General features: G+C 51.8%; 1 protein-coding gene across 1 annotated transcript in view; it reads left to right on the top strand.

Moving 5' to 3' along the window:
• Nucleotides 1–26,150, top strand: part of TLL2 (tolloid like 2) — a 97,202-nt gene that overhangs the window by 68,063 nt on the left and 2,989 nt on the right. The window contains exons 10-19 of the mRNA XM_059660937.1: nt 562–664; nt 7,185–7,301; nt 8,487–8,632; nt 9,125–9,320; nt 16,929–17,054; nt 17,812–17,972; nt 18,592–18,772; nt 19,110–19,235; nt 21,205–21,332; nt 23,954–24,167. Of these exons, the coding sequence (XP_059516920.1) occupies nt 562–664; nt 7,185–7,301; nt 8,487–8,632; nt 9,125–9,320; nt 16,929–17,054; nt 17,812–17,972; nt 18,592–18,772; nt 19,110–19,235; nt 21,205–21,332; nt 23,954–24,167 (1,498 nt within the window). The remainder of the gene's footprint in view (nt 1–561; nt 665–7,184; nt 7,302–8,486; nt 8,633–9,124; nt 9,321–16,928; nt 17,055–17,811; nt 17,973–18,591; nt 18,773–19,109; nt 19,236–21,204; nt 21,333–23,953; nt 24,168–26,150) is intronic.

Below are 26,150 nucleotides of genomic sequence, written 5' to 3'. Positions count from 1 at the left end.
CGATAGGCCAGCACAGACTGGCACACAGTAGGTGGAACGAACGAACGAACGAGCCAGCGAGCGAACTGCAGGGAGGCTATTAGACACACCACACCCCGGAGGAGTGAGGTCATGGCCGAGGGGACATTGATCACGGAGGTGCTCAGATGCACTCGGGCTAACCCCAGGACCTTTAGAATGATTGATGATGTTATAAGATCTCTTCGTATCTCTGAACTTCATCGACCCCTAGCCTCCTTCCGCATCCCCAGGCTCAGTGCATCCTGGCCCGGCTTTAATGCATCTTGCTTTCTGTAAACCACCCTGTGACTTCAAAAGCTCGACGTATTCCCCCGACGGAACCGAAGGACCCATCTCCTCTGTTTACCCCCCATCCTGCTTAAGGTTTATTATTGAATGTCACGCGGTTTCCTGTGAGTGTGTTTTCGAGAGGACACTCCGACTGTGGTCTGAGAGCTCTGCATGCTGAGGGGTAACGTGAGAACACCGGTATGCGAGATGAGGCTCTCAAAGGTCCTCGGGCTTTGTTGCCAAAACTCACTTTATGGTAACTCTTTACAGATCGTCTTAAACTTCACGTCCATGGATTTGTTTAAAAGCCGCCTGTGCTGGTACGATTACGTGGAGGTCCGGGATGGTTATTGGAGGAAAGCCCCCCTGTTGGGTGAGTTGACTTAAGACAGCCTTGGGAGAGGAGCGATCGGATGTTCCGTGTGATGCCGTTAATGTTCGCGAGGGCCCATCCAGACGGAGTCACAGGAAGCTCTCGAGGGTGTGTGTCGTTGTAAAACTCGGAACCTTCCATTTGGCCACACATGTTCAGAGCTTTTAAAACTGTGAATGCCCTTTGACCCAGCAATTCCACTTCTTGGAATTTGTCCTGGAGAACTAATTAAGGAAGTGTGCAAAGCTCTAGCTCCAGGGATGCTCACTGAAGCAGGAAGAATCGAAAACAATTTACATGTTCAACAGCAGGGGCTAGCAGGATAAATTATGATTCATCCTTTCAATGGAAAACTATCCAGCCATTAAAAAATAAAGTTGGAGGTGACCCTTTCTTGATACCGAAAGGTGTTCATTTACATTGTTACACCCAAAGAGGTATGACAAAATAGAATAGGCAGTGGGATTCCATTCTAACAAAAAAATACGTTTCTACGTCTATTATGCTGGCGCTGCAAACTCAGATGCCTTCAGAAATAAGGTGTAAAAGAGTGAAGTGGGGTTGGTATGGTTGGTATGATAAAACAAGGCATGGAGCAGAGTGTGGCAAACTGAACAGTGGATATCCTGACCAGAATTGCTTAAATCACTGTGTGGGCTGGACTCAACTGGGAGAAATCATCCTGTGGTCTACAATGTGAATTTCAAGTAGAATTATGAATATACATAAATTATACAGAGTGGTTATTTCAGGATCATGGAGTATTTCCTCTTATTGTTCCTGGTTTAGCTCTACTTCCTAATTTTTCTTTAATGAGCATGTAGTAGTTTGGAGAGATGAGCGTACACGAACGCATACGTGGAAGGGCAGCTTGGCCCCCTGAGTGAGAGGCAGTGGGCAGGGGGCATAAAGAAGAAGGTCAGTCCACTCGGGATTGGTCACCAGAAGAAAGCTGCCTCGTGGGTGACCAGGGAAGGTTAACGTCATAAGGAGGACCAAGGGCTTTGGTGCCCGGTGGGGGGGGTGGGGCATGAGGAATCCCCCAGGAATGGCAGCTGTGGTGGAGACAGAGAAGCAGATCGACACGGAGCTGCCCTCATGTTTAGAGTGGTCTGTAGGGTGGGCTTCCGGTCTGTAAGTCTAAGCCCTCGATGAGAACTTGGTCCTTGGCTTATGCTCCTGTGCACAGAAAGGCCACCGTGGTATGCTGTGAACTGCTTGGGAGTGAGCTGCTGTAGGGACATCTGCCTAAGGTGGAGGCAGGAGAGAGAGAAGAGAGCTACGCTGGGGAGTTTCACAGCCAGGCTGAGCCTGACTTCGTGCCCGATTCGGGAGTGGGTCAGAAGAGACGGAGCCGGAGGCTTTGGCTGGATCCCAGGGGGCTTGGCAGATTTTAGGCTTTGTGTGACCAAGGGGTCTCAGCCGGGTCAGCTGCCGTCTGGAAGAGCACACAAGCCCCCTCTGTCCAGAGGGCCACGAGTTTAAATTCTTAGAGGTACAGATAGGTAGGAAGTTGTGTCCATGGGTGCTCTAGCAGGGAGCCGAGTCAGCCTGAGTGGGGATACCAGGCTACCAACACAAGAAGGAATCAGGTAGTTAGCAGTCCAGGTAAGCAAGCCAAAAAAGGGATCCCCGGGCCACACATAGACAGTGTGTGCACCGCAGGGCACACGGTCATGCCGCCCGAGGGCAGGTGGGAGGCTGTCTGCCCTGGGTTCCTGCCTCCTGTCCAATGTGAGCAGACGTGATGTATGCTAGCAGCCGGAGGGAGGCACGGCTTTACCCGTCACACTGACTGGATATGCAGAACAACAGAGGCTGCATTCCTGGTGGCTGAGGCCCCTAACCCAGGCTGTGCACCGGCATCAGCTGGGGAGATTTCTGAGTACAGATTCCTGGGAGAATATTGAACCTGAATTCTAGGAGCCCGGTCAGGGAATGATCCCACGTACCTACAAATGCATGTGTACACGTGCTTGTCTAGTACCAAGTACACCAGATGCATTTGGTATTATTTTATAATTAAAAGAGTAAAAGGAGCAGTGACATGAGAACATAGAATCACACACAGACCCCTCGGCCTGGCAGGGACCTTAGAGTCACTTATCCCACATCCTTATGGGAAAACCACACTCCCCAATGTGGACCAACTCTCTGAGGCCACACCGCCTGCTAATGGCTGAGGTCAGGCCAGAATGCAGATGTCCCGGTGATGGGGAGAGACTGTATCTGAGAAGGGTCTCCCCCTAGGATTGCTAGATAAAATGCACGATTCACTGTTTATCTGAAATTCAAATTTAACTGGGCTTCCTGTATTTTTGTTTGCTAAATCTGGCAACCCTATCCTCCCCCAGGAGTGTGACAGACTGAAAGGGCTCAGCAAAGAGGAAGCTCTCTGTTACTGAAGTTCCCCGGAGAGGGCCCAGGCACACAGCAGAATGGGCATGGTGGAGGGATAGCCACTCACTCCCTTTTCTTGAAAGAACCATTTTCTCACTGCAGATCCTGGTCTTTCTGGCTGCACTCTCATAGATTAACTGGGGCTTTTTCTGTTCTTTGCTGTTGTTGGTGATGGTTTGTTTTGTTTTGGGTGTGTTTGGGGGGGGGGGCTTATATTGTGCACACTTTTGCAGTGTGTGTGTGTGTGTGTGTGTGTGTGTGTGTGTGTGTGTCGCAGCCAAGACATGGCCCGGTGCCTGCAACCATTCTTCATTCACAGGAATCCTCCTTTGCCAACTATTCGGCCCGCTCTGATGTCTCCAAATGCAGTTGTTAGTGAACTTTTGTGTTTGGAGCAAGTGCATTGTGTGGGCCGAGCTGGTCCCTGGGAGGGGTCAGTGCCATGAAATCTGCCGGGGGGAGGCAGGTCAGTGCCCCTTTGGCAGGAGGGAGAGCGGATTAGGGCGAATGGTGAAAGTATGCATCTCGCTCTGAAAAACCGTGCATCGCATATTTTCCCAGGGCAGTGTGTGAAAATCCAGGCATAATGGGTGCATAACTTTTTATGAATGAACCCTTTATGACGCCCCGTGGAGCCTGCTTGTCGTGCTCTCATCTGCATTTCCTCTCTTGATATCCTTATTACACTCCTCCTCCAGATTTCAATTTAGGAATTTGACACCTTTTCTCTAGTCCAATTTCTCTCCAGCCTGTTAAGTCTCCTTGGAAGGAGGCTGTTTGGGACCTGGGTTTTCACAGCGTGATTAAAGGGAAATGTAAGTAGATTGAGAACATTTCACGGCTGGTTAAAGATATCAAATTGGTTTTTCAGTTTCAGGGGTCACTTATGAGATTGCACCTAAAGGGGGGGAGGAAGGTGGCCGCATGGAGCACTCACCCAGTGATCTGAAATGCCATCCTGTTAATTGGATTCCCTCCCTTATTTCTGCAGAGGAGCGACTCTAACAATGTACTCTTGTGTGCAGAACTGTCCTTGAGTATTCTCTACCACCACAATGCACACAAAAGCCCTTTCTCCTCCTTTCCCTGAAGTGGGGAGGGAAGTTCAGAAAGGCCAGGCTGGCCAATCAGTGTCGCGTGGCCCCACTACTGGGCTCCCTGGGCAGGGGCAGCCTCCCAAATGAGCAGAAACGGGTCCAGCAGCCGAGCCTGTCTTTGCCACAGACTTGCTTTACGGTTGAGACTTTGATCTTCATTCCCCTATGTGCTTCCAAGATGGGAAGTGGGAATGATGTTTACATTCTCAGAGCAGATTGATGTCTACTGGTCCAAAAGTGCCCAGCATTTAGAATTGTACTTTAAACCGAGAAGTTCTTTTTGATGGTTGTGATGGTGATGATGGTGAAAGTGGTGAAACTGATGATGAAGGTCAGGGTCTCAGACTGCCACGGTTCAAACCCTGTGTTTACTGACAACTGAGAGTGTAACTCAACTTAAATTCTCCAACCCTCAGTTTTCTCATAAATGAGATTAATTCAGGGGGTCGGGGGGTGCAATGAGCTAATCTGTGTAAAATGCTTAGTGCAGTGCCTGGTATAAACATGCTCAATAAAAAGGGGGATTTTATCAGTACCATTTTGGTGAAGAAGAGAATGTTGAGACATCAGTCCAGGGACACTGCAGAGGGTTCTAGTTAAGAATCACAAGTGACCCGAGGAGAGACATAGAAATAATTTGTAATTTATTCTACAGAGTCGAGCTCTGCCAAGGCCATAAAATACACCTTGGTCTGTAACCCCTACCTCGTCCGGAGGACTGAGCAGAGACGGCTGGTCCGGTGGCCCTGCCGTGGGTGGTTTATCACGTCCGGTTGGGTTCTTAGGCAGCACGACAGTGGCAGTCCCTCTCTCCGTTGGAAACAGTCCCCAGCGGCTGTGACAGCTGGGGCTTTAAAAGGAGAGCTTGGACTTGACCCTTGGGCGAGGCTAAGAAGGAATTCCTTGTGAACCAGCGTTGCCCAACAGAGGCTCAGGGGCTGCGTCCCCTCGCTGGTAAGCAATACTTCCCCACGCTTGGGTATTGTTTTCCAAGAACTAATTGACACTAATTGGCCATGGCAGAGGAGCCATTATCGAAAATTTATAGGCTTCTCACAGATTTTTCCTCGCTGGATTCTTGGCAGCAGTTTCAGTTCATCGCGCTAATATTAAGCTCACCCAATCCAAAAGGCTGCAGGTGGCCAGAATCGGAAGGAAGCAGAGAGAGATTAGCAGCCTCTACCCCCGTGTCTCTCCAAGGAATGTGTGCCACAGTTGGCCACTAGGAAATGACTTACTCCCCCATTTCTCAGAAAGGCAGAGTTACAGCTTCAAGGTGTAATGTCACATGGTGCTGGCAATAAGAGAGTGCTCGCGAAATATGGATTTCAAAAAAAAATAGAAAGATATAATTCACATGCCAAATAGCTCACCATTTAAGTGTCTACATCAGTGTTTTCTCGCATGCCCTCAGAGGTATACAACCATTAACACAATCAAGAGAAATCATACCCATTAACAGTCACTCCCCATGTCCCCCAATGTTCAGTGGATTTTCCGAGGGACTCACACAGTGGGTACTTGTCAGAACCGTGACCCCCAGTCCAAGTAGTCCTTGACTGGTCCGCACTAAGAACTGCTCAGTCCGACACAGCTGTCTTCCACCTGCCCCATCCCTTCCCCTGCCCCGTGCCACCTTACGTGGCATTAGGAGTTATATGGACAGGGATGACCACACACCGGGAAGGCATGGCCTTTCCCCTTTTCCTCTATAGAGGGTCCAAATTTCAGACTCATACCAAGTGTCCAAGAAATACACATTTATTTATAATTTTCAGTAACAAAAGTTCAGTAACAGTTATGAACCCTCTCCATCAGGTATTGGGAACTTAATTTCTGTCCATTTGTGTCCCCTCCCCCACCCTACCCTGGGTTGGGGTGCTGGTGGGGGACAGACTTTGTGTCGGGGCGTGGCAGCAGGGAGGCCTCCATATCGCTATGCCGGCTGGCATGCTGGGATGTCCTCATCCCTGTCTGGTCTTCACACATCTGTCCATCTAAGTGTCTGCTGTATCTCCTCCTTGTCTCACTCAAGCCAAGTCCATGTCTCCCTAGAAGACGTTGGGTGGCTCCCCAGTTCCTCAGGCTATGGGAAAGTTACTTCCATGTCCCTCCCAGGAGCCTGGCATCCTATTGCTCCCATCATGCCATGCTTTGCCTGAAGAACTCTGCATACCTGCCTATCTCCGGCCTCATGGCCTAACATACCATGCAGACATGTCTGTGCTGACCCCAAGTGGGACAAGCGAAATCTAGGGATTTGTCATCCCCCCAGGCTCTGCCCAGGGACTGGGGCGCTATTCTCTGCTTCTCCCAGATCCTTAAACCTACTGAGCACTTCTATCATCCCTTCCACACAGATCTCAGCTCAGGGTGGGACAGGGCACAGGGTCCTCTCAGAGGCTCCATGGTGCCTCTCCAACCCTCTCTCCCTAGTCTCCCTCACTCCTCCATCCTAGGAATCTTTCTAAGACTCCAAGGATGGGAAATGTGCTCTTACTCACTGTGCAGTCTTCTAAATCTTTGGTATTGTGACTAGACTGTGACATTCAAAAGCCAAGAAGATCTGATTTCTTCATCATGGAATCTGTGGCATGCCTTCTCTGAGGCAAGGAGGCAGGAGGTCTGCCCACGGGCATGCCCCAGGAGAGAAGGGTGTATGTGTGATGGGAAACACCACGGGGGCACAGTCATCACCGCCTCGGACCTTACCCCCTCACCTTCAGCACCTCAGCAAGTGCGGTTGGCAGGAGGGAGTGGTGCTTGGGCTACGCCCCGGGCACTGTGATGGCCTGGGGTTGGAATTCCCCTCAGACAGTCTGAAGAAGGCACACGCTGGGTCTGTTCCCATCCACATGTTAATCCCGTGTGTGTTGCGGGATGAGTTGCCCCGGCGGGGTTATTGATCACCTTGGCGGGGTTATTGATCACCTTGACTCCCATTGGGAACACTGCTTCTCTGTCTGCAGCGAGCCCCTTCTTACTGTCCACCCGCAGCCTCACCGTTCTTTTCCGCTTCCCAGGCAGGTTTTGCGGCGATAAAGCCCCAGAGCCCCTCGTCTCCACGGACAGCCGGCTCTGGGTGGAGTTCCGGAGCAGCAGCAACATCCTGGGCAAGGGTTTCTTCGCGGTGTATGAAGGTTCGTTCACGACGCCACCTGGGCAGCTCCCGATATGCCGCTGTCCTTCCCATGCAGCCCGCTGTCCCAGGCACGCGTGGCAGCTGCCAGAACCTTGACGGTGGGGAAGCCACAGCAAGGGCCAGGCTGAGGAATCCACTGTCCCCTTCCTCCACATTCCGGAAGCAGGGGGCCATATCTGCTCACTTCAGGACAGACATCATCTACCTGTCACCACCCTGCTGAACCCTCATTCCAGTCCAGTCGATGGTGTCGGGCTGGGGGGCGGAGGGGCGGGTATGAGACCCTGTGGACATGGAAGGAGCAGCTCTGAATAGTTGTGGGAGCCCGAGAAAAGCATCGAACCTCTCGGAGCCTCTCTGTTTCATTGGTGAAAAGAGACTTTGGGCAATGCCAGGGCATTTGCAAATACATTCCTTGGAAGGGCCTCTGAGGCCACCATGGTGTTTGAGTTGAGGGAACCATAGGCCTGGGCTCTAGGCAGCTGCCACCAGGCCAATTCTGCTTCTGTTTGTTCCACATATTACCTCCTCCACGAAAGGAGCCCACTAGGTGGCTATTAAGGCCCCCTTTGGCTTTAAGTGGTAATTTTGGAGAGGCCAATGTTTTGTGTTTATGAAAGAAAGAATGTGTGTGGACACCTGTGCGCATGTGTGTGGACACCTGTGCGCATGTGTGTGGACACCTGTGCGCATGTGTGTGGACACCTGTGCGCATGTGTGGGAACACCTGTGCGCATGTGTGTGGACACCTGTGCGCATGTGTGTGGACACCTGTGCGCATGTGTGCGCACACTCACCTGTCCCTCTGGCCCAGCGCTCCTCTACCCTCCGCATTAGAGTCACCTGGGGAACTCGAATATCACTGCAGCTCTGCGCTCCCCTGACCCACTTCCTTCAGAACTTGTGGCCGCGGCTCCTGTGGCTTGAACACTCGCCCAGTGATTTTGATGCACAGCAAAGGTGGACACCCACTGCTCCACGTGGTTATTTTCTGTCTATGGAAAGAATTCTGAGTTGCAAACAAAATTATGCCTTTCTGGAGGCACAGTCTCGGCTGGATGGAAATGAAAATGTTGGCAAGTGGAGTCACCTAGTGGTGATCAGTGGCCAACTTCCTCCGTAAGATCCAACCAGGGACCCTCTTTCTCTTTCTAAAGCTGGTTCTCTGGTTCTCTTCCTAAAGCTACGTGTGGGGGAGACATTAACAAGGACGCTGGTCAGATTCAATCTCCTAACTACCCGGATGACTACAGACCTTCCAAGGAATGTGTTTGGAGGATTACGGTTTCAGAGGGATTTCACGTGGGGCTTGCCTTCCAGGTGTTTGAGGTAAGTACTGCTCAGATGGTCTTTCCAAGGATGACGTAAATGTCAACTTTTGCTAGACACGCTCTGCTCGGTGAAGATGGGTTTCCATGGTCTGGTTGACAACGGGAACCTAAGAGGCCAGTTCAAGCCCATGGTGTGTTGTACCCAGACGTCTGGTATCAAAAGCTTTGCAGACTTTGAAATCGTATCTGTCTCCTTTCTGAAGGTTTCTAGAGAGGGTGGGGGAGTCATCGAAGTGGATATCTAGGATGGGACCGCGAAAAGTGTTGTAGAATTATCCTGCCCCGTTTACCATTTCTTAGTCTCTTCGCAGCTTGATTCACCCTTGGTTTTCTCAAGTAGGAGGCAGCTTGGAGAAGCCAGGGGCACGCTTGGGTCCTTTGGCCGTTTGGTTAGATTTTTCAGAGTGATACTGAGGTTGCTTTCTTATATTAGAAACCTTAAGGCCAAGCCATCGGCCATCTTCTATGTTGCCTCTGTTTCTCCACTTAGATCGAAAGGCATGACAGCTGTGCATACGACTACCTGGAGATCCGTGATGGCCCCTCGGAGGAGAGCGCCCTGATTGGCCACTTCTGTGGCTATGAGAAGCCAGAGGACGTGAAATCAAGCTCCAACCAGATGTGGATGAAGTTTGTGTCCGATGGCTCTATCAATAAAGCGGGCTTTGCAGCCAATTTTTTCAAGGGTATGAATTAGCAGTTATTCCCATTTTTAGTCACAGAAAGAGGTGTTCACCCCCTCCCCCCGCTTAAGAATCACAAAACCCATACAGAACCCTAGCACCTTGTAAACAAGGCTCCCTAGAGGGAGGAGCCAGTGACCCATGTTCGGGCTGTGCTAGGGTCCCCAACAGAGTTCATGACTAACTTGGGAACAGGCTCAGCCCTGGTCTCCGTGGCAGAAAGTCCTGCTGCTGTGCTTGGAAATTCGATTTGGTAAGTTTACAAGGTCAACTCAGTGAACCTTAGTGAAACTGAGCACGGAGAACAATCCATATCTGTGTAGTTGCTAGCATTAATTGAGCACCTACTGTGTGCCAGGAACTGTGTAAGGTACTGATTTACACAATTTATTTAATTTCCAAAATAACCCTTTGGGTTGGGTTTGGGTTATGTTTGATCAGTGTTGAGAGGGCTGCTCAGGGTCACTCAGATAGTCACTCAGATAGATCAAGAACCCAAACTCGGTGAGTGGGCCAGAGAGGCCACCCAGGGCTTCCGCTCCGGAAGCATCAGCCCCAGCCTACAAGTGGGTGGGGGAAGGATGGAGAGTGAGGGGGGTTGGTGCTCGGGGAACAAACCTCCATGTTGCCTTAGAGACCGACTGCTCTGCAGGGTCTTGATGAAACCAGACCCAGAATGGTATGGGAAGGCCTGCATTCCTGGCCCAGCACAGCGGGCTTCCCAGGACTCCCTTGAAAGGGTAGGTCTTCCCTCTCTGCTCTCAGGGTCCGGAAGCCGCTCAGACCACATCCTATAAGGGCATTTTGGGCGTTCCCCAATACGTTGTGATTGGGCGCCCGTAGCACTGAATGGAGAAATCATCCGCAGCGGAGGTCCTCTGATTAGTGGTGTCACTCACACGGGAGAAGGCTGCTTTCCCTCTCTTCTCTCCTTTCCCAGGACTCCTCACTGTGCCAACCCAGAAGCCCTGGTCCTCCCTTACTCCCAGTCTCCCCAACTGCCCCCTCGGAGCCCCTTCTCCCAGGTTCTGCATAAGCAGGTGGGTGTCAGGAGAACCCACTTTCAGCCATGTGACTCTGACCAGTCACCCATCTGTCCCTACTGAAGCCTCGGTTTTCCTCTCCCTAAAGCGGGGGAAGGAACCTGCCTATTTTTTTTTTTAAATATTTTATTGATTTTTTTACAGAGAGGAAGGGAGAGAGAGAGTCAGAAACATCGATGAGAGAGAAACATCGATCAGCTGCCTCCTGCACATCTCCTACTGGGGATGCGCCCGCAACCCAGGTACATGCCCTTGACCGGAATCGAACCTGGGACCTTTCAGTCCGCAGGCCGACGCTCTATCCACTGAGCCAAACCGGTTTCGGCGGAACCTGCCTATTTTACCAAACCAGCCGTAGAGCCCAACGCAGCGATGGCTGTGAGGCACTCTGTGAGCTGTCTCGAGGTATCTGGGGAGAGCAGAACCCAAGCAGAAACAGAATCATAATGATCATAATGCTTTCAATCATTGGAGACAAAACTTAATTCTTTCCCAAGCAAAAAGCCAGGCCACAGTAAGTGTATTTAAGATGCTAGTGGTTGTAACGGGAAGAAAGCCGTGACAGTATTAGTTGAGGTACCTGGAAACTCACTGTCCCGGCCCCTCCCTGCCCAGCCTGCACGTGACTTAGCAGCAGCCACACAGGCTGGGTGGCCTTGAGCAAGTTACATAACCTCTCTGAGCCCCAATCCCTCCATTTGTAAAAAAACAGCACGACCAGGTTATGGCAGAGTTGTTGTCAGGAGAAAATGGCATAGCGTAAGCGAGTGCCCGGGGTATAATGTTTGGTCCCATTCATTGTTTTTGCTTAGGAAGGAGTTTGAGGTGGTTATCCTTCTCTCTGGAAAAAAGTGACCATTTCTTCTTGCCGTTGCCATGAATCAGCTTCCTGTTGCTGCTGTAATAAATGATCACAAACTGGGTGGCTTAAAGCAACACATATTTATTATCTCACCGCTCTGAAAGTCAGATTTTCTTGCCTTTCCCAACTTCTCGAGGAGGCCCCTGTCTCCTAGGCTCGCGGCCCCTTCCACCTTTGAGCCAGCAATGGCGGTCGGCCTTTCTCATGCAGAACTTCTCATCCCGGACCTCTGCTTCCCCAGGTGCATCTTTTTCTCACCCTGACTCTCCTCTTTGTAGTTACATGAGTCCCACCCACATAATCCAAGACAATCTTCTATTTCCAGATCTTTAATATAATCATTCCTGCAAGGTCCTTTTTGCCACGGAAGGTAATGGAGTCACAGGTGTTAGGGGCTGGTCATGGACAGTTTGGGGGGGCCTTACTTTGTTTGCCACATGTCATGAATGATCATGAGGTTTTGTTCTGATTCTATTTATTTTAATTCTCCTGTCATTCTTCTCCCCCGACTCCCATCCCCAGGTCTATACATTGGGTACTGGGTTCTTTCCAGGGAGATACCTGGGCACTGCCCCACTCCCTTTCCGGGTTCTGCTGCTAGTCAGCGATGCACATTTTTGAGAGGACCGGCCGAAGCTAGAGAGTAGGGTTGCCAGATTTAGAGAAAACAAACAAAGCAGGATTTCCAGTGGAGTCTGAGAGTCAGGTGAAGGATGACCTTTCAGTTGCAGTATGTCCCGATTCAAATTTAACTGACCTCCTGCATTTTGTGTGGCAGCCCCACTGGAGATGCCAGTCAGGGCAACAGACAGAAGTGTTTCTCTCTGTGATGCTAAGCAAGTGTGTAAGGACTGAGTTGAGAACGTTGGCCTGCTTCAAGTAACCATGATAACCAGCTCCGTTGGCTGGTTAGAAGATCCCATCTTCTCCCTCCTCCCCACTTAATTCATCCAGCAGTCATCAAATAATGTGTCAGGAGCCGTGCTAGGGGTTGGGGACACAAAGGGGCACAGTCTTTGTTTTCAAGAGCTTAACGTGGTGAAAAAGACTGCAAACAAATGGGCAATGGTATTGCCAAAGAAGTGTGAACCTGGGAAGAGGCCAGGAGATCATCAGACTCAGCCTGGAGGTGCGGGCCAGGTGACCCAGCTACTTCAAGGGCATTTCAATTGGCAAACATCTTTTTAGATGCCCATGAAGGTGTTCACTGAGGCCCAACTACACCGACTTAGTGCATGGGCCCAGCTTGACATCTTTTTAATATCAAGGAGAATGACCTTGACCCTGAACCAGGGCTGGTGGAAACCTCACTGAACCTATTAAAGGGCAAAGAAAAGACATCTATTGAGTGTGCTAGAAACGCTAGTTATTTCGCTTTATCTTCAGAACAGCCCTTGGTAGCATTATCATTACTCCCATGTTCAAGCTGAACAAGCAAGTCCTCAGGAGGCAGAGCTAGAACTAGACCCTGGACTCACAGGATTCCACAGCACTCTCTCTTCCCATGGCAGACCAAAAGCCACAGGCAAGTAAAGGAGCTTGAATTTTTCATTCATGTTTGTGATTTGAAGCTGACACTCTGTTACCCTGGGAGTATAGGGAAAAGGGCCCTGGGTTCAGCATCTGAAGTTCGGTTTCTAGTCCTGCCCTCGTGTCTAACTAGCCATCCATTCTCAGGCAGCCAGATTTCCTATCTCAGATAGGCTCATACCTGCTCTGTTCTCCACTCTATTCCCAGTGCCTGGCCCACAGTGGCCTCAATAAATACTTACTGGGCAATGAATGAAGGGTGAAGCTCAGACTCATCTGTGGATTGGGCAACCTGCTACCTACCTTTTTGGGTTCCCATGAGGATGAATGAGATGGAGATCGCAGTCTAGAGTTCTGCTGTCAACAGATCCAAAAGGCCAATCACAAATGCAGGCCACATGTGTAATTTTAAACTCGCTAGCCATCTTACCAAAGCAGAAACAGAAACAGGTGAAATTAATTTTAATATATTTTACCCAATATAAATATACTATCATTTTAATATATACTATCATTTAATATTTAATCACTATATACAATGTTAATGAGATGCTTTACGGTTTGTTTTTCATACTAAGTTGTAAATCCAGTGTGCTTTGCACTCACAGCACATCCCAGTTTTGACCAGCTGCATTTCACGCGTTTGATAGCCACACCGGGCTGGTATCTGCCATATAGTCAGTGCAGGTCTAGAGACTGAGCACAGCCAGCTTCTTTGCCCAACCGTTTCCCAAGAGACCATAAGTAGGATGTCCGGCGAATCCCCGGTGCCCACTGCATGTCAGGACTTCTCTGGTGAAAGGAGCTAGAAGGGTAACTACAAGGCTGCACAGAAGAATTGGACCAAGTCTAAGAAGCTCTGGCCTTCGTGCCAGTTGGCAAGAGGCTCTGCTCAGGGCCCAGCTGGCGTATGACACTGACCAGGGTGCCAGCTGGCCTCGGCACCCCTCTCCGGGTGCCAGATGGCATCCCTCTCAGAGCCTGCTGGCTGGGCAGCTGGCAGAGCACCTCACATTTCTGGGTACTTCAGGAGAAGGCAGGAGCATTCGAGGATTGGCAGTGCCACCGTGGTCACACACTTCCCACAAAAGTATATGAGGATTCCCACCTCGGTCCCCACACTCCTCTGTCCCATGGCCGATGGACCACTGTAAGGTGTTTGATGAGGGGGACTGGCATCTTTCAAGGTACTTCTCTTGCCTTAACCCTCTTTGAAACAATTTTTGGGATCCTACGTGAGTCATCTCATTATCTAACCTCAAAATGTTTCCTTCTTTCACTAATACCACTTAGAGAAAGCAAAGAAGCCAGAGCTCCCGCTACGCAAAACTGATTCCTGGTTCATCTTCTTCTCCCACCCCCACACTCCTCCAGAATTTTCTGGCAGACTTGGCATTGGCCGCTACAGCCCAGAGCAAGCACGAACCCTTGGGCTTGGTGCAGACGCGACTGCACCGTAGCGGGGAGGCGATACAGAGGACAGCCAGGCTCCCACTGAGAGCAGGGTCCCTCACACACTTCCATACATCCACCCACACTGGGGAAGGATTGGAAATGGCCCAGCATCCCACTGCATTTGCTGGCGAGAGCTCAGGTGTAAATGTATACCTGTCACCCACCTTCCTGGATCAATCAGCCCGTTCTTCTAGCGTCTGGAGGGACTACGTTCCCCTTGATTTAGGCCCAAATCCATCCCACCAGCCCGCCTCCCTCCTGTGGCTAAGATGGCACCAGGAGGCTTCGTCGTCTGTGGTCCTCCCTTTCTTGCCTGTGACATACATGTGCCCTGTCCACAATCAGAGCATCTTCTGGCATCAGCCTCCTCCTTCACACGCGCCCCCGCCCCCTTGGCCCTCTGTTCATCTTAGTCTATTTGGATGGGCGTTTCCACAGTTCCTTTCCGCCCTTTCCCTAGGCCCACCAGCCAGTTTCTTGACTCTGTGGTGCTGCCCATCTAGTCTTCATGGGCCCATCCCTGGCCCATGTTCCTTCTTTCTGTTCCTGCCTTGTCTCACTCCCCTCCTCAGGCCTACTCTCACCTGACTCAGGTACGGCCAGGTGACTTTGTTCTTTTCACTCCCCCCTCACTGTGACTCTGCACCCTCAGGAATCTCAGAAGAACCCGCTGCGATCTATAGTGATAGCTGCCATGTACTGACCCTGTGTCTATGTGCTGGATACGTCACACGTGTCATTCTCAATCACCACAACCCTAAAGTCAGGTGTTATTATTATTATTTTCCTCGTTATAAAGCAGGAGGAAGGCTCAGAGGGGTCGAATCACCCAGTTTGTTGGGGGAAGATTCCACCGCGGTCTGTCTGGCTCACTCTAAGGCCTGGACTCTATTTCTCCTTATCGCCGATACTCCTCCTTCTATAACAGGGGTTCTCAACCTCTGGCCCTTTAAATACAGTTCCTCATGCTGTGATCCAACCATAACATTATTTTCGTTGCTACTTCATAACTGTAATGTTGCTACTGTTATGAATCGTAATGTAAATATCTGATATGCAGGATGGTCTTAGGCGACCCCTGTGAAAGGGTCATTCAACCGCCAAAGGGGTCGCGACCCACAGGTTGAGAACCGCTGTTCGGTAAGTTCTAGCAAAAGTCAAAGATAGTGCTTTGCATATTGTAAAATGATAAGTAATTGCAGGACTGTTACTCTTTTAGCACACTTAATATTTACTTTTATTTGAGGCCATGGACAACTTTAACCCCCTGCCTAGAGCATATCTCTCCAACTGACCGACTTATTTAAGGCTTTGTTGAGCCTAAGAACACATCACTTTAGAGTTAGCTATATTACTATCCAGTATGTAAAGTGATGGGACATCTGCAAACTGTTTTTTACCCAGTGAAGAGAACCTGATTGACGAGTATCCTGTGCATCCTAAACAAGGAAGGCTGGAAGGAAATGGGTTTATTTGATCTGGAAGAGGGCAGAGTGGAGGGAGACATTATGGTGGAGGGTTTGCATTTTCTGGAGGACCAATGGGTTGGAAGTTTGACAATTCAAATTGCAAAGGACAAGAAATACTTTGAAAAGCAACGAGAGCCTTATTTATGGGCATTTTCAAGCCAGGTCAGAAAAAGCCATCCATCAGAAATGTTATTAAAAGAATCCTTGCTAGGACCCAGGATCTTTTCAGGTCTTTACCAAGGAACTCAAAGATGTCCTGATTTCTTTTACTTACGTGCAATACGGTCCTTTTGTGGACAACTCTGTGCTTGCTCTATTCCTACCTCCCATGGTGTTATAAACTACCACTACTTTCCTCCCTGCCCCAACCCTTTCCTCTTCCTAGATTGGAGTTTATTGCTATTATTATTAAGATGTTGCAGTGTTCTGATTTCCCTTCACTAGGCTCTCAGCTCAGGCCACAGCCTGTATGCTCTCTTTCAGGGATAGAGATACCACAACTTGGTGACAGAAAATAATGATCTTTCCTTTTATTTCTGATACTCTTCTTGGAGAGGCCCAAAACCTGGGATTTTCTAGTCTTCAGTGGTTCTCTAGGCTGATGTGTCTAGGAAATTCTCTGATGAATCCCTGGTTCTACTTTGGACAGCACTCCTGGTGTCCTACTTGTGTTACTTAATTGCCCCATACACATCCCTAGACACTGTCGATGCTGAATCCCATGTGACTCCCCTGCTGACTCAGTCTCGCTATGGCCTCTTTCTGCAACTTCTCTTGAGCAAAGGCTAACCTAAGAGCCCGGCGTTTTCTGTAACCTTGAAGATCTCCCTGTGCCCACCTCTTCAGATCATTTATAAAAATGCTTACTTGCAGGTTCTTGTTCTATCCCTGGAGAATACTTATACATCTTCATCTAGAAACGCGTCCCTTCTCCTCACCCTTTACTTAATGTCCCTGAGAAGTTCCATATTTGGGACTGGGGGGAGTTGGTGGCATTGAAATGGGCTCAGCGTTTGGCATGGAACCTTTGAGGGTTTTTCAGAAATCATAAATGAAGACAGCTGACTGAACCCTTCGATGAATGGAAGTATCCAGGCCTCTCTCTCCCCAGCGGAGCCCTGCTGCTGCCTAACAAGTTACTCTTGTGTCCCCCAGGAGCCATTCCTGTGCTTGGAGGACACTTGTTGGGGACCCAGCACGTGGGCTGTGATGGGCTGTCATCTTTTAACCGGAGTCACCTTTTCCCCAACAGAGGTGGACGAGTGTTCCTGGCCAGATCGTGGCGGGTGTGAGCAGCGCTGCGTCAACACTCTGGGCAGCTACAATTGTGCATGTGACCCTGGCTACGAGCTGGCCGCCGATAAGAAGGCATGTGAAGGTGGGTGTTGGACCTGCCACGCTGGAGTGAGAGGGGGTGGGGGACAAGTCTTCGGGGAAGCGGAGCAGAGATGGGTGCTGGCTGACTGTGCAGTACCAGGGACAGCTGTGGCGGATGACCCACCTCCTTCTCAGAGGGAGAAACAACTCGATCAAGTCGTGAGTGTGAGAGGACTGCCCAAATGACATGGACTCCATCTGAGGCACTGTAACTGGAGCCTTCGCATATTTTCTCCTGTGACTGCGTAAAATTCACATGATTACTAAGGTAGAAGATAAGGGCAAAGGAAAACCATGAGCACTTGGGTGTGGCTCAGCTAGGACTGCATTCCGTTCGCTCCATTCCCGCCTGGCTGGTGCCCTGTCTTCCTTGCCCACCTGCGTGGCTGCTTGTTTACGTAAACCAGGCACAGTGCATAGCCTGGTGCAAACATTGCTAACTTTCCTTTGGTCCAAGTCATGTGAGCTCCCCAACTATGCCACTGGGTGACAGGTCAGCACAAATGCATTGCCCTTATTTTTAAAAGCGGTAAAGACTTGTCCTCAACTTTATCCCTCCAAATCCTCCGTAGAAACGGACTAGAAGAAAGGACGCTGCATTCATTGGTTCAGATTGTCTAACCTTTTTATTATTATTATTATTATTATTATTATTATTATTATTATCGAAGAACAGCAGGGCCTGGTGCTGCTTCAGGGAACTCGCAGTCACTCGGAACTAACGCCAAACCAACCCTGCTTCTGTTTCCCCCGTGCAGTGGCCTGTGGCGGCTTCATTACCAAGCTGAATGGGACCATCACCAGCCCTGGGTGGCCCAAGGACTATCCTACCAACAAAAACTGTGTCTGGCAGGTGGTGGCCCCGGCTCAGTACCAGATCTCCCTTCAGTTTGAAGTGTTTGAACTGGAAGGCAATGACGTACGTGTCTGCGCTCTAATTGATTGGGGATTGTGTTGGGCTGTGACTCATGAGGGGTTCAGCCAGCAGGGAGGCGGCTTCCTGGGCATCTTAGCAGCGCAGCACGGGGGACGGCTCGTGCAGCAGTTTCAGCTGCACATTCTCTGCGGACAGGGTGCTTGGGCCCTCTTGTCACTGAGAAATCCCAGGAGCATCAGGAACTAGAGTGGAGGAGGTGGTCTTGGATGGGGGGAGGGGGAGGTGGTCTGGACAGGCGTGCCCCCTGGGGAAGGAATCTCAGGCTAGTGTCTGGCTGAGGGGAATGGAGAGAGTGAGGTGCAGCTGGGGACCAGGATGGTATAAACAGTCTGTTCCCTCTCTTGGGCAATGGTCATGGGATGACCAAATCAGCTGAGGTCCAGGCAGAGCCCTACAGCCAGAGTGTAGTCAGGCGTGCCCAGGTCTGTCCCTCGGGCTGGAGGGGCCCCAGTGGGAGTCGAGAGGACCCTCCTGCTGGACCTGGCTGAGCCTGTCTGGACACCTGGCAGGGTGCAGCTCTCAGGAAGGGGATCCCGCAGAGCAGGGGTCAGGGGCAGGGACATGGGGGCACGGGGCAGCTCTCCACGTCACTTCCTTGCAGGTCTGTAAGTACGACTTCGTGGAGGTGCGCAGCGGCCTGTCCCCCGACGCCAGGCTGCACGGCAGGTTCTGCGGCTCCGAGACCCCCGAGGTCATCACCTCGCAGAGCAACAACATGCGCGTGGAGTTCAAGTCGGACAACACGGTCTCCAAACGCGGCTTCCGGGCCCACTTCTTCTCAGGTGCGGGGGCTTGGAGGCGAGACCGCGGTGCTGAGGGCCACCTGGCTTTGCCAGCCCCCAGCTGTGGGATCACCACGATCTAGAGCAGCGGTTCTCAACCTGTGGGTCTCGACCCCTTTGGGGGTCGAACGACCCTTTCACAGGGGTTGCCTAAGACCATCGGAAAACACATATATAATTACATATTGTTTTTGTGATTAATCACTATGCTTTAATTATGTTCAATCTGTAACAATGAAATTGGGGGTCACCACAACCTGAGGAACTGTATTAAAGGGTCGCGGCATTAGGAAGGTTGAGAACTGCTGCCCTAAGGGGAGTCCATTGATCTCTCCAGACAAGGATGAGTGCGCCAAGGACAACGGCTGGTGCCAGCACGAGTGCATCAACACGTTCGGGAGCTACCTGTGCCGGTGCAGGAACGGCTACCGGCTCCACGAGAACGGACACGACTGTAAAGAGGGTGAGGCTGGACCTCGGGCTGGAGTGGTGGGGGGTGCACAGGCAACCTACTCCAGGCTGCCGGGCGGGTGCTCGGTGTCAGAGTGAACCCCACTGAGGCTGAGCATCTGTCTCCCCCTCCTGCCCTCTGCCCTCTGCCCTCTGCCCTCCTGCTGAGGACTCATGTTCTCAGGGCAGCTCACTCCTTCAGGAGGCATGTGGGGCCCGCACGTGCTCTCCTGGAGTTATTATTGCCAAGTGGTTAACCCCCCAGGCTCTGGGCTCAGACTACCTAGGTTTAAATCCTGGCTCTGCTACTTACTAGCTGTGTGACCTTGGAGAAGTTACTTAACCTCTCTGAGCCTCAGTTTCCTCTTCTGTTTAAAAGGGGGCTAAACCTACCCCCTTCTTAAAGTTTTTCTGAGGGTTAAATGAGAGAATGCCTAGAAAGTATTTCAGACAGTCTGGCCCATATTAAGCACTTGAAACATTACCATCTGTGTCATAATATTATTAACCATATGCAGGTCTAATAGTAAAATAGAACTGGGACAACTTTGCTCCCTGTTCATTCACTCCTGGGAGTTCTCAGGACCAGATGGCTTTGACTGTCCGGTCCTTTTGGGAAAGGCCTTCCTGTGTTCCCACCCCGCCCTGCAAGGGGAGTGTGAACATCCCGGATAAACACGCAGGCCTCCAGGCCTTGGCCCCAGGGCCCTGCACAGGACATCAAGGGCGAGGGATAAACATCTCAGAGTGAGGGTTGGCCGGGCTCACCGTCTGCGCAGGCCCTTCCTAGACTGTCACAGGATGAGCTAAGATGTCCTTAGAAGCAGGATGCAGCCGCGCGCCAAGCCCAGCCCTGGGACGCAGACAAGGGCAGTCATGGGTTGGGTTGGGAGGCGGGTTGGAAGAACTTGGAAGGAGCTGTCATTCTGGAACTTGTTGTCAACCCCCTGTGAGGTGGGCCTCGGCCAGAACAATGCGTGCCTCATGTGGTGTGGGGGAGGCCACGGGGGACATAAAGTCCACGGAGGGCCTGCCAGCTGAGCCGTGGCTGCCTTCCTGTGGGTTCCCCTAGGGTGCGGCAGGGGTGAGCAGCAGGGACCTCCTGCAGCCATTTCACCCCCACCCCACCTGCTCTTAACTGCTCCGTCAGCTGAAACCACAGGGGGGCGAGGCCCACTTCCTCAGCCCCCTCTACTTCCTGGTCAGTGACAGCAAGGGCAGGCCAGTTCAAGTCCTGACTCCAACCATTACCAGCAGGTCACTTACCTGCTCTAAACTTCTAATTTTCTCATTTGGAAAGTGGGAAGGAGAAAATGAGAGGGTGCATTCAGGATGCTTAGCACAGCACCCACCACAGAGGGAGACACACACTAGCTATTGGTCAAAATGCTACTCATTGAGCAGGGAACCAGGGCAACAGCTGTAGCCTCCAAATGAAACTGCTCTGAAAAAAGTGAAAGGAGTATAGGTACCAAGGCAGAGTGGTGAAGATCTTTGTTAGCACTTGCTAAGCCTTTTACAAGCGTCTCACTTACTTCACATAATCTCCCTCTGAGTGAGGTTGGCGCCCCTTTCACAGGCAAGGACACCAAGATTTAGGTACGTGCCCAAAGTCCCCGCTTGAAGGTGGCAGAACCAGGACTTGAGTCAGGGTCCATCTGACCCCGGGGCCTGTGCTCTTAACCATGAACTCTACCATATTCCTAGTGATAACCATGATGTGAATAGTAGTAATAAGAAAGATTACTTGGCTCCTGAGCCACCACCAGGAAGGCGGCTAAGCCAAATAAAGCGGCAAATCCCTAAGCCAGGTGACACTTGATTCAGGCTGACTCCAGCTCCCACGCTGCCCAATGACCATGTGCCGATAGGGGGGGCGGGGGGGGCGGGGGAGGACTTCTTAGAATGCCTCCTATGATGCCCCAAGTGAAGTACTTCTCTCTCTGCGTCTCCCCCCACCCCCCACCCCCGCTTCCCACCAGCGGGCTGTGCGCACAAGATCAGCAGTGCAGAGGGGACCCTGGCGAGCCCCAACTGGCCTGACAAATACCCCAGCCGGCGGGAGTGCTCCTGGAATATTTCTTCCACCGCGGGCCACAGGGTGAAACTCGTGAGTCGTTTTCGTCGTTAATGGACAACAGGGACAGGGAGACGTGGTGTGAGTCTCTGCTCTCCCACGGCTCAGCGCTGAGACTTGGGGAAGTGGCTCAGCATTTCCAGGTCTCAGTTTCATGATCTGGAAAATGGGGGTGCCTCCGCATGGGGCTGTTGTGCGGATGAAAAGAGGGTTCACATAAAGCCCTCGGCGCAGGGAGGCCGGGGAGGCAAGCTCTGTTCACCGTGGCACCAGTTTGAGGCAGAACCTGCCACACGGTGCTGTTTGAGATTTGTTTCCTGTTGTAATTTTTTAACAAACTAATACATTCACCCTTGAATTTAAAACAGGTATCTCCCAAACCTTTCCTTAAAGTCCCATCCCTGCATGAGACTGTGGCCTGCGCACCACGCCCAGTTATTTCCAAGATAAAGGAGTCTTTCCTACAAGTCTCTTTCCCGGCCCCTAGGGACTCCCAGGCCCTGGAGCCTAACACAGCCTCTCCTGCCAGCTGGAGAGGTTGCTGTACTCGAGACAAACAGTTTTTAAATGGGTTTGTTTAGACTCCGGGGATGAGTAAGCTCTTCAGAAGGCATGTGGATGTCCCTCGGAATTACGGACAATAACACAGGGAGAACGGAAGGAACAAAGGAGAGTGCAATAATAAATAGACCATGGCCCTGGGGTCCGCTAGGGTGCTGGCTGGCGAGAACCGTGAGGACAGGTGGGTGGAGGGCTGGAGCGTGGGCCCTGGGGTCCGCTAGGGTGCTGGCTGGCGAGAACCGTGAGGACAGGTGGGTGGAGGGCTGGAGCGTGGGCCCTGGGGTCCGCTAGGGTGCTGGCTGGCGAGAACCGTGAGGACAGGTGGGTGGAGGGCTGGAGCGTGGGTGCTGGTGCCTCTCTGTGCCAGGCCTGGGGCATCGAGGGGTGGAGAAGGCAGGGCCCCTGACCACAGGGTGCTCACAGTGGGCACCTCATATGTATGGCTGCCCATGTGAGCAATGCTTTCCGGTGCTGCTCTCTTGAATCATCAGAATAGCCTTGAATCTGCGTGCGGGTGAATTAAAAAGAGCGCCTGAGAGAAAGGCATCCTTCCCCGAGACTGCCATCTGCTGGGAAATGCTCCCAATGGCAACATAAATACCTGACCACGGCGGGGGAACGGCGCCCCCTGCGGTTAGGAACGCGCAATCTGCACAACTGGACAGGAGCTTCTTGTCCAAGGGCCACAAGTAGTTGCCGCAAATGTCTTTTCCTGTTCTTTAAGGTACTAAAGAACTAAAACAACTGGTCACAGTGGCCACAGGTAGGCCAGACCTCAAATTTATCTGAGGTCCATACACATATGCGCTAGTTTTTTAAAAGAATTTCCTTGGGAGTGGGTGGTGGATTTATTGACCATGCTCTATTTTTTTGCGAGTTAAATACTTCCGAGTAGCTGGTGTTCGGCTGCATGGGGACAGCCAGAGGTGTCCCAGGGACCTTTGGGGAGCGCCCGCCTCTCTGGCTCACTGTCTCCCTTCCAGTGCGTCACCCACCCTGGTGCCGTCGTCTCCCCCTCCTGCTCCTGCCCGCTGTCCCGACCCCCGCTCTCCAGCCCTTTCTATAAGGTGTGAAGAGCTTTGCCCATTTCAAATGTGTTTGTCAATCCTATGAAGGCCTTCACTGCTAATGGCCCCTCCCCACTCCCATCCCTGCTCTGTCTCCCCCGTCCCTTTCTTGTGAATTGAGACACCCCCCCCCCCACTCCCCAACTATTGTCCTCTCTCCACTCTGTCTTTTGATCCAAGTCTGTATTAAACACTGTCCCCTCTCACCTGTCCCGTAGGCAAGCCATCAGTCGGTCAACTGCCCAATGCCTGAGAAATCCTACATTTTGGGGGGACAGGGAGGAGGGAGGCAGTATGGCCTGATGATGGTTAGAAGTGTGGCTTGGAGTCAAGTCGAGCTCCATCCTCTAGCTGTTTAAGCTCGGGCAAGCCACTAACTGCCGTAAGACTCAGTTTCCCCTCCTGCACATCGGGGATAATAATCGTTCTTCCCGCCCCGCATCAGCCGGATTGAGTGAGAAAACGCAGGGCTGCCTGGGAAAAGGCGTTCTGCTAACGGCAGGCCTGGGGAGCGGTGTGCCCGCATAAAGCTCATGCTTGTGTCTGTGCGCAGGATTACATGGTGTAGTGCAGAGGGTAAGGGCGCGGTCATGCATGCGGGGACCCTGGGCAGGTCCTCTGACTGCTCTGTGCCTCAGTTTCCTGTCTGTAAGGTGGGGGTTATCATGGGGGACACGTCACAGGACCGTGAGGATTAACATTTGTAAAGCACTTAAAGCAGCTCCCGGCCCCAGGAGCACTCGGCCGCTGCGCTGGAGAAGCTGCTGATGTGATGGGAGGCGCGCAGGCGCCGCCACCCCGAACCCCGTCCCAGCTGCAGTGGTCACAGGAGCAGCGGCTCCTGGCCTGGCCTCCTGGGGTTGTTCTGGAGACCCAGAGAGGAGCCAGGCCCAGGCCTCTCCACAGATGTCTCCCCGATCCCCGTGGCTCCCTGTCCCCTCGGCAGCCAGATGCGTCCTGCCCCACCGGGTCCTCGCCCGGCTGAACGCCGGGCCCTGGCCTCACGTTGTGCTTTTCCATCTCCAGACGTTTAATGAGTTTGAGATCGAGCAGCACCAGGAATGCGCCTATGACCACCTGGAAGTGTATGACGGACCCGACACCCAGGCCCCCATCCTTGGCCGTTTCTGCGGCAGCAAGAAGCCAGACCCCGTGGTGGCTGCGGGCAGCAGCCTGTTCCTCAGGTTTTATTCAGACGCCTCGGTGCAGAGGAAAGGCTTCCAGGCGGAGCACAGCACAGGTGCGTGGAGGTGGATGGGGGAAGGCGGGACAGGACTGCCTTTTATCACGGCTGTGGGGAGGGAGGCGTGTGATAGCATGTCCCGTTGAAAACGAAACATGGGCAAGAGTAGGGGAAGGTCGTTTTCCTTCAGTGTCTTCACTGGCAACGTTTAAAGTGGACAGTATTTTATTGGCGCCACATTTCCTCCGTCCCTTCCTTCCTCCCGTCCTCTCTTTTCAAAAGGTATTTGTGATTTTGCCGGTCTGTGCAACCCAGAATTCTGGGAGCTGAGTGCTGGAGAGCAGCCCTTTCTAAGGACCGGTCCAGAAAAGGGAAAATAGTTCTGTGCTTTTGGTGCCCTCTGTTTTTCCTTCACTTAAATGTGAGCTTTATTTGGTCCTTTGGAGGAAATATATATGCTTATAACTGACATCTGCTTTGTTAAATGGAAGAATGTCAGTAAGAAGATTGGCTCTGCTCTTTCGCCATTGAAATGTCACCGCCTGGGACAGAACCCAGGAAGCAGTGCTGACTCTGATTCTGGTGTAAGATTGTGGCCCTTTGGCTTAGTGGCGGCTGCCCGAGACCCACTCAGAGTCTGAGATCAGGGGACCCGGTGAGGTGCTCTGATCTCTTGAACAGCCCCAGCCCTCAGCTTTCTTGGTTTTCAGAGCCAGAAAATAGGAATCAGGTAAAACCAAAGGACAGCCAGCACCCACAGGCGGCTTAGCTGTCCTTGCCTTCTAGAAAACACTCCATTATCTGCACCCTCTCAGCTCCTCAGAGGGCTCTAGCTTCCCAGCAGGAAATGTAAAAGCATGGACTAGTGACTTCACTCTCTTGTCCCTACAGACAGAGCATAGGTGCTTGAGGTGGATCAGGGTCCCAGCAAGAAATGGGGGAACACTCAGGTGGAGTCATTATTGGAGGAGAATTTAATAAGGGACTATTTACAAAGGGGCAGGCAGGGTGTGGGGACACCACAGGGACAGTGCAGCGACCAGGACTAAGAATTATAGGGCTGTTACTACCCCCGGCCAGATGAGGGAGTAGGTTCTGGAGCCTGGTGATAGAATGGGGGGTAAGCAGAGGGTACCTGGACAGGAGCTGTGACTTTTAGGTGAAGAACGCAGCCTCAGTGGCCAGGCAGGGAAGGAGCCTGGGACTAACTACCTTGACCTATCTCCTCCCTCCGCTCATCTGCTGGTCCTTCCCTGGCTGAACCCAACCCGGAGGCAGAGGGCAGAGGGCAGGGGGCCCACCCATGTGGACCTGGAGATCAGCCTCCTGGGGATGGAGGGGGATCTGGGAGGAGGGAGAGAAGTCATTTTGCCCTGCTCTATGCCCATTTCATCGCCAGCGGCATCTCAGGAATGTGAGGTTTTTCAAAGGCTCACACCTAGAAGAAATTCTAAGCCAGAGCACAGATGGGCCCGGGAGTTGCAGTCAGACAGGACTGGGGCCAGCTGGGCCTGGACGAGGCAGAAGGCACGCCCCAGGGAGCTCTGGGCCCCTCGGAAGCGTGGAACACATTGAGGACAGACAGCAAGGAATTTGCTTCCAAAGTTTCTGGTGTTTTCTAATCTCTGATCACTGTCATTTATCCATTTATATTTTGTGGCCTGTAGTGGCCTAGACACGAGATAGCATGGGACCCAGGCCAAGCAGAGTTACAGTTCTAGTAAAAACCCCAGAAGCCAAGACTACAGAATACGAAGTATGAGGTAAGCTCACTGGTGACATGCACAGGGGCCTCAAGGGTGCCTGTGGTCAGTGCTCTGAAATGCAGGAGCCTGTCACGTCTGTTCTGAAGCTTCTAGGTTTCAGACCTCACCAGCAGTTCTGATGTGCTTTTGGTGCCCTCTGTTGGCAAAAGTTACAAATTACAGCAAGTCAATTGGGCTGGTGTGAGCCCTTGGCAGATGAGACTAGTCTAGCTCTTCCAGGGAGTTAAGTGGTCAAGATCCAGGCGGCCAGCTTTTTCAGCAGTAGGCTCAGATA

Source organism: Myotis daubentonii, chromosome 13 (genome assembly GCF_963259705.1).
Source record: "Myotis daubentonii chromosome 13, mMyoDau2.1, whole genome shotgun sequence".
NCBI lineage: Eukaryota > Metazoa > Chordata > Mammalia > Chiroptera > Vespertilionidae > Myotis > Myotis daubentonii.
This window is presented reverse-complemented; position numbering and strand designations above follow the sequence as displayed.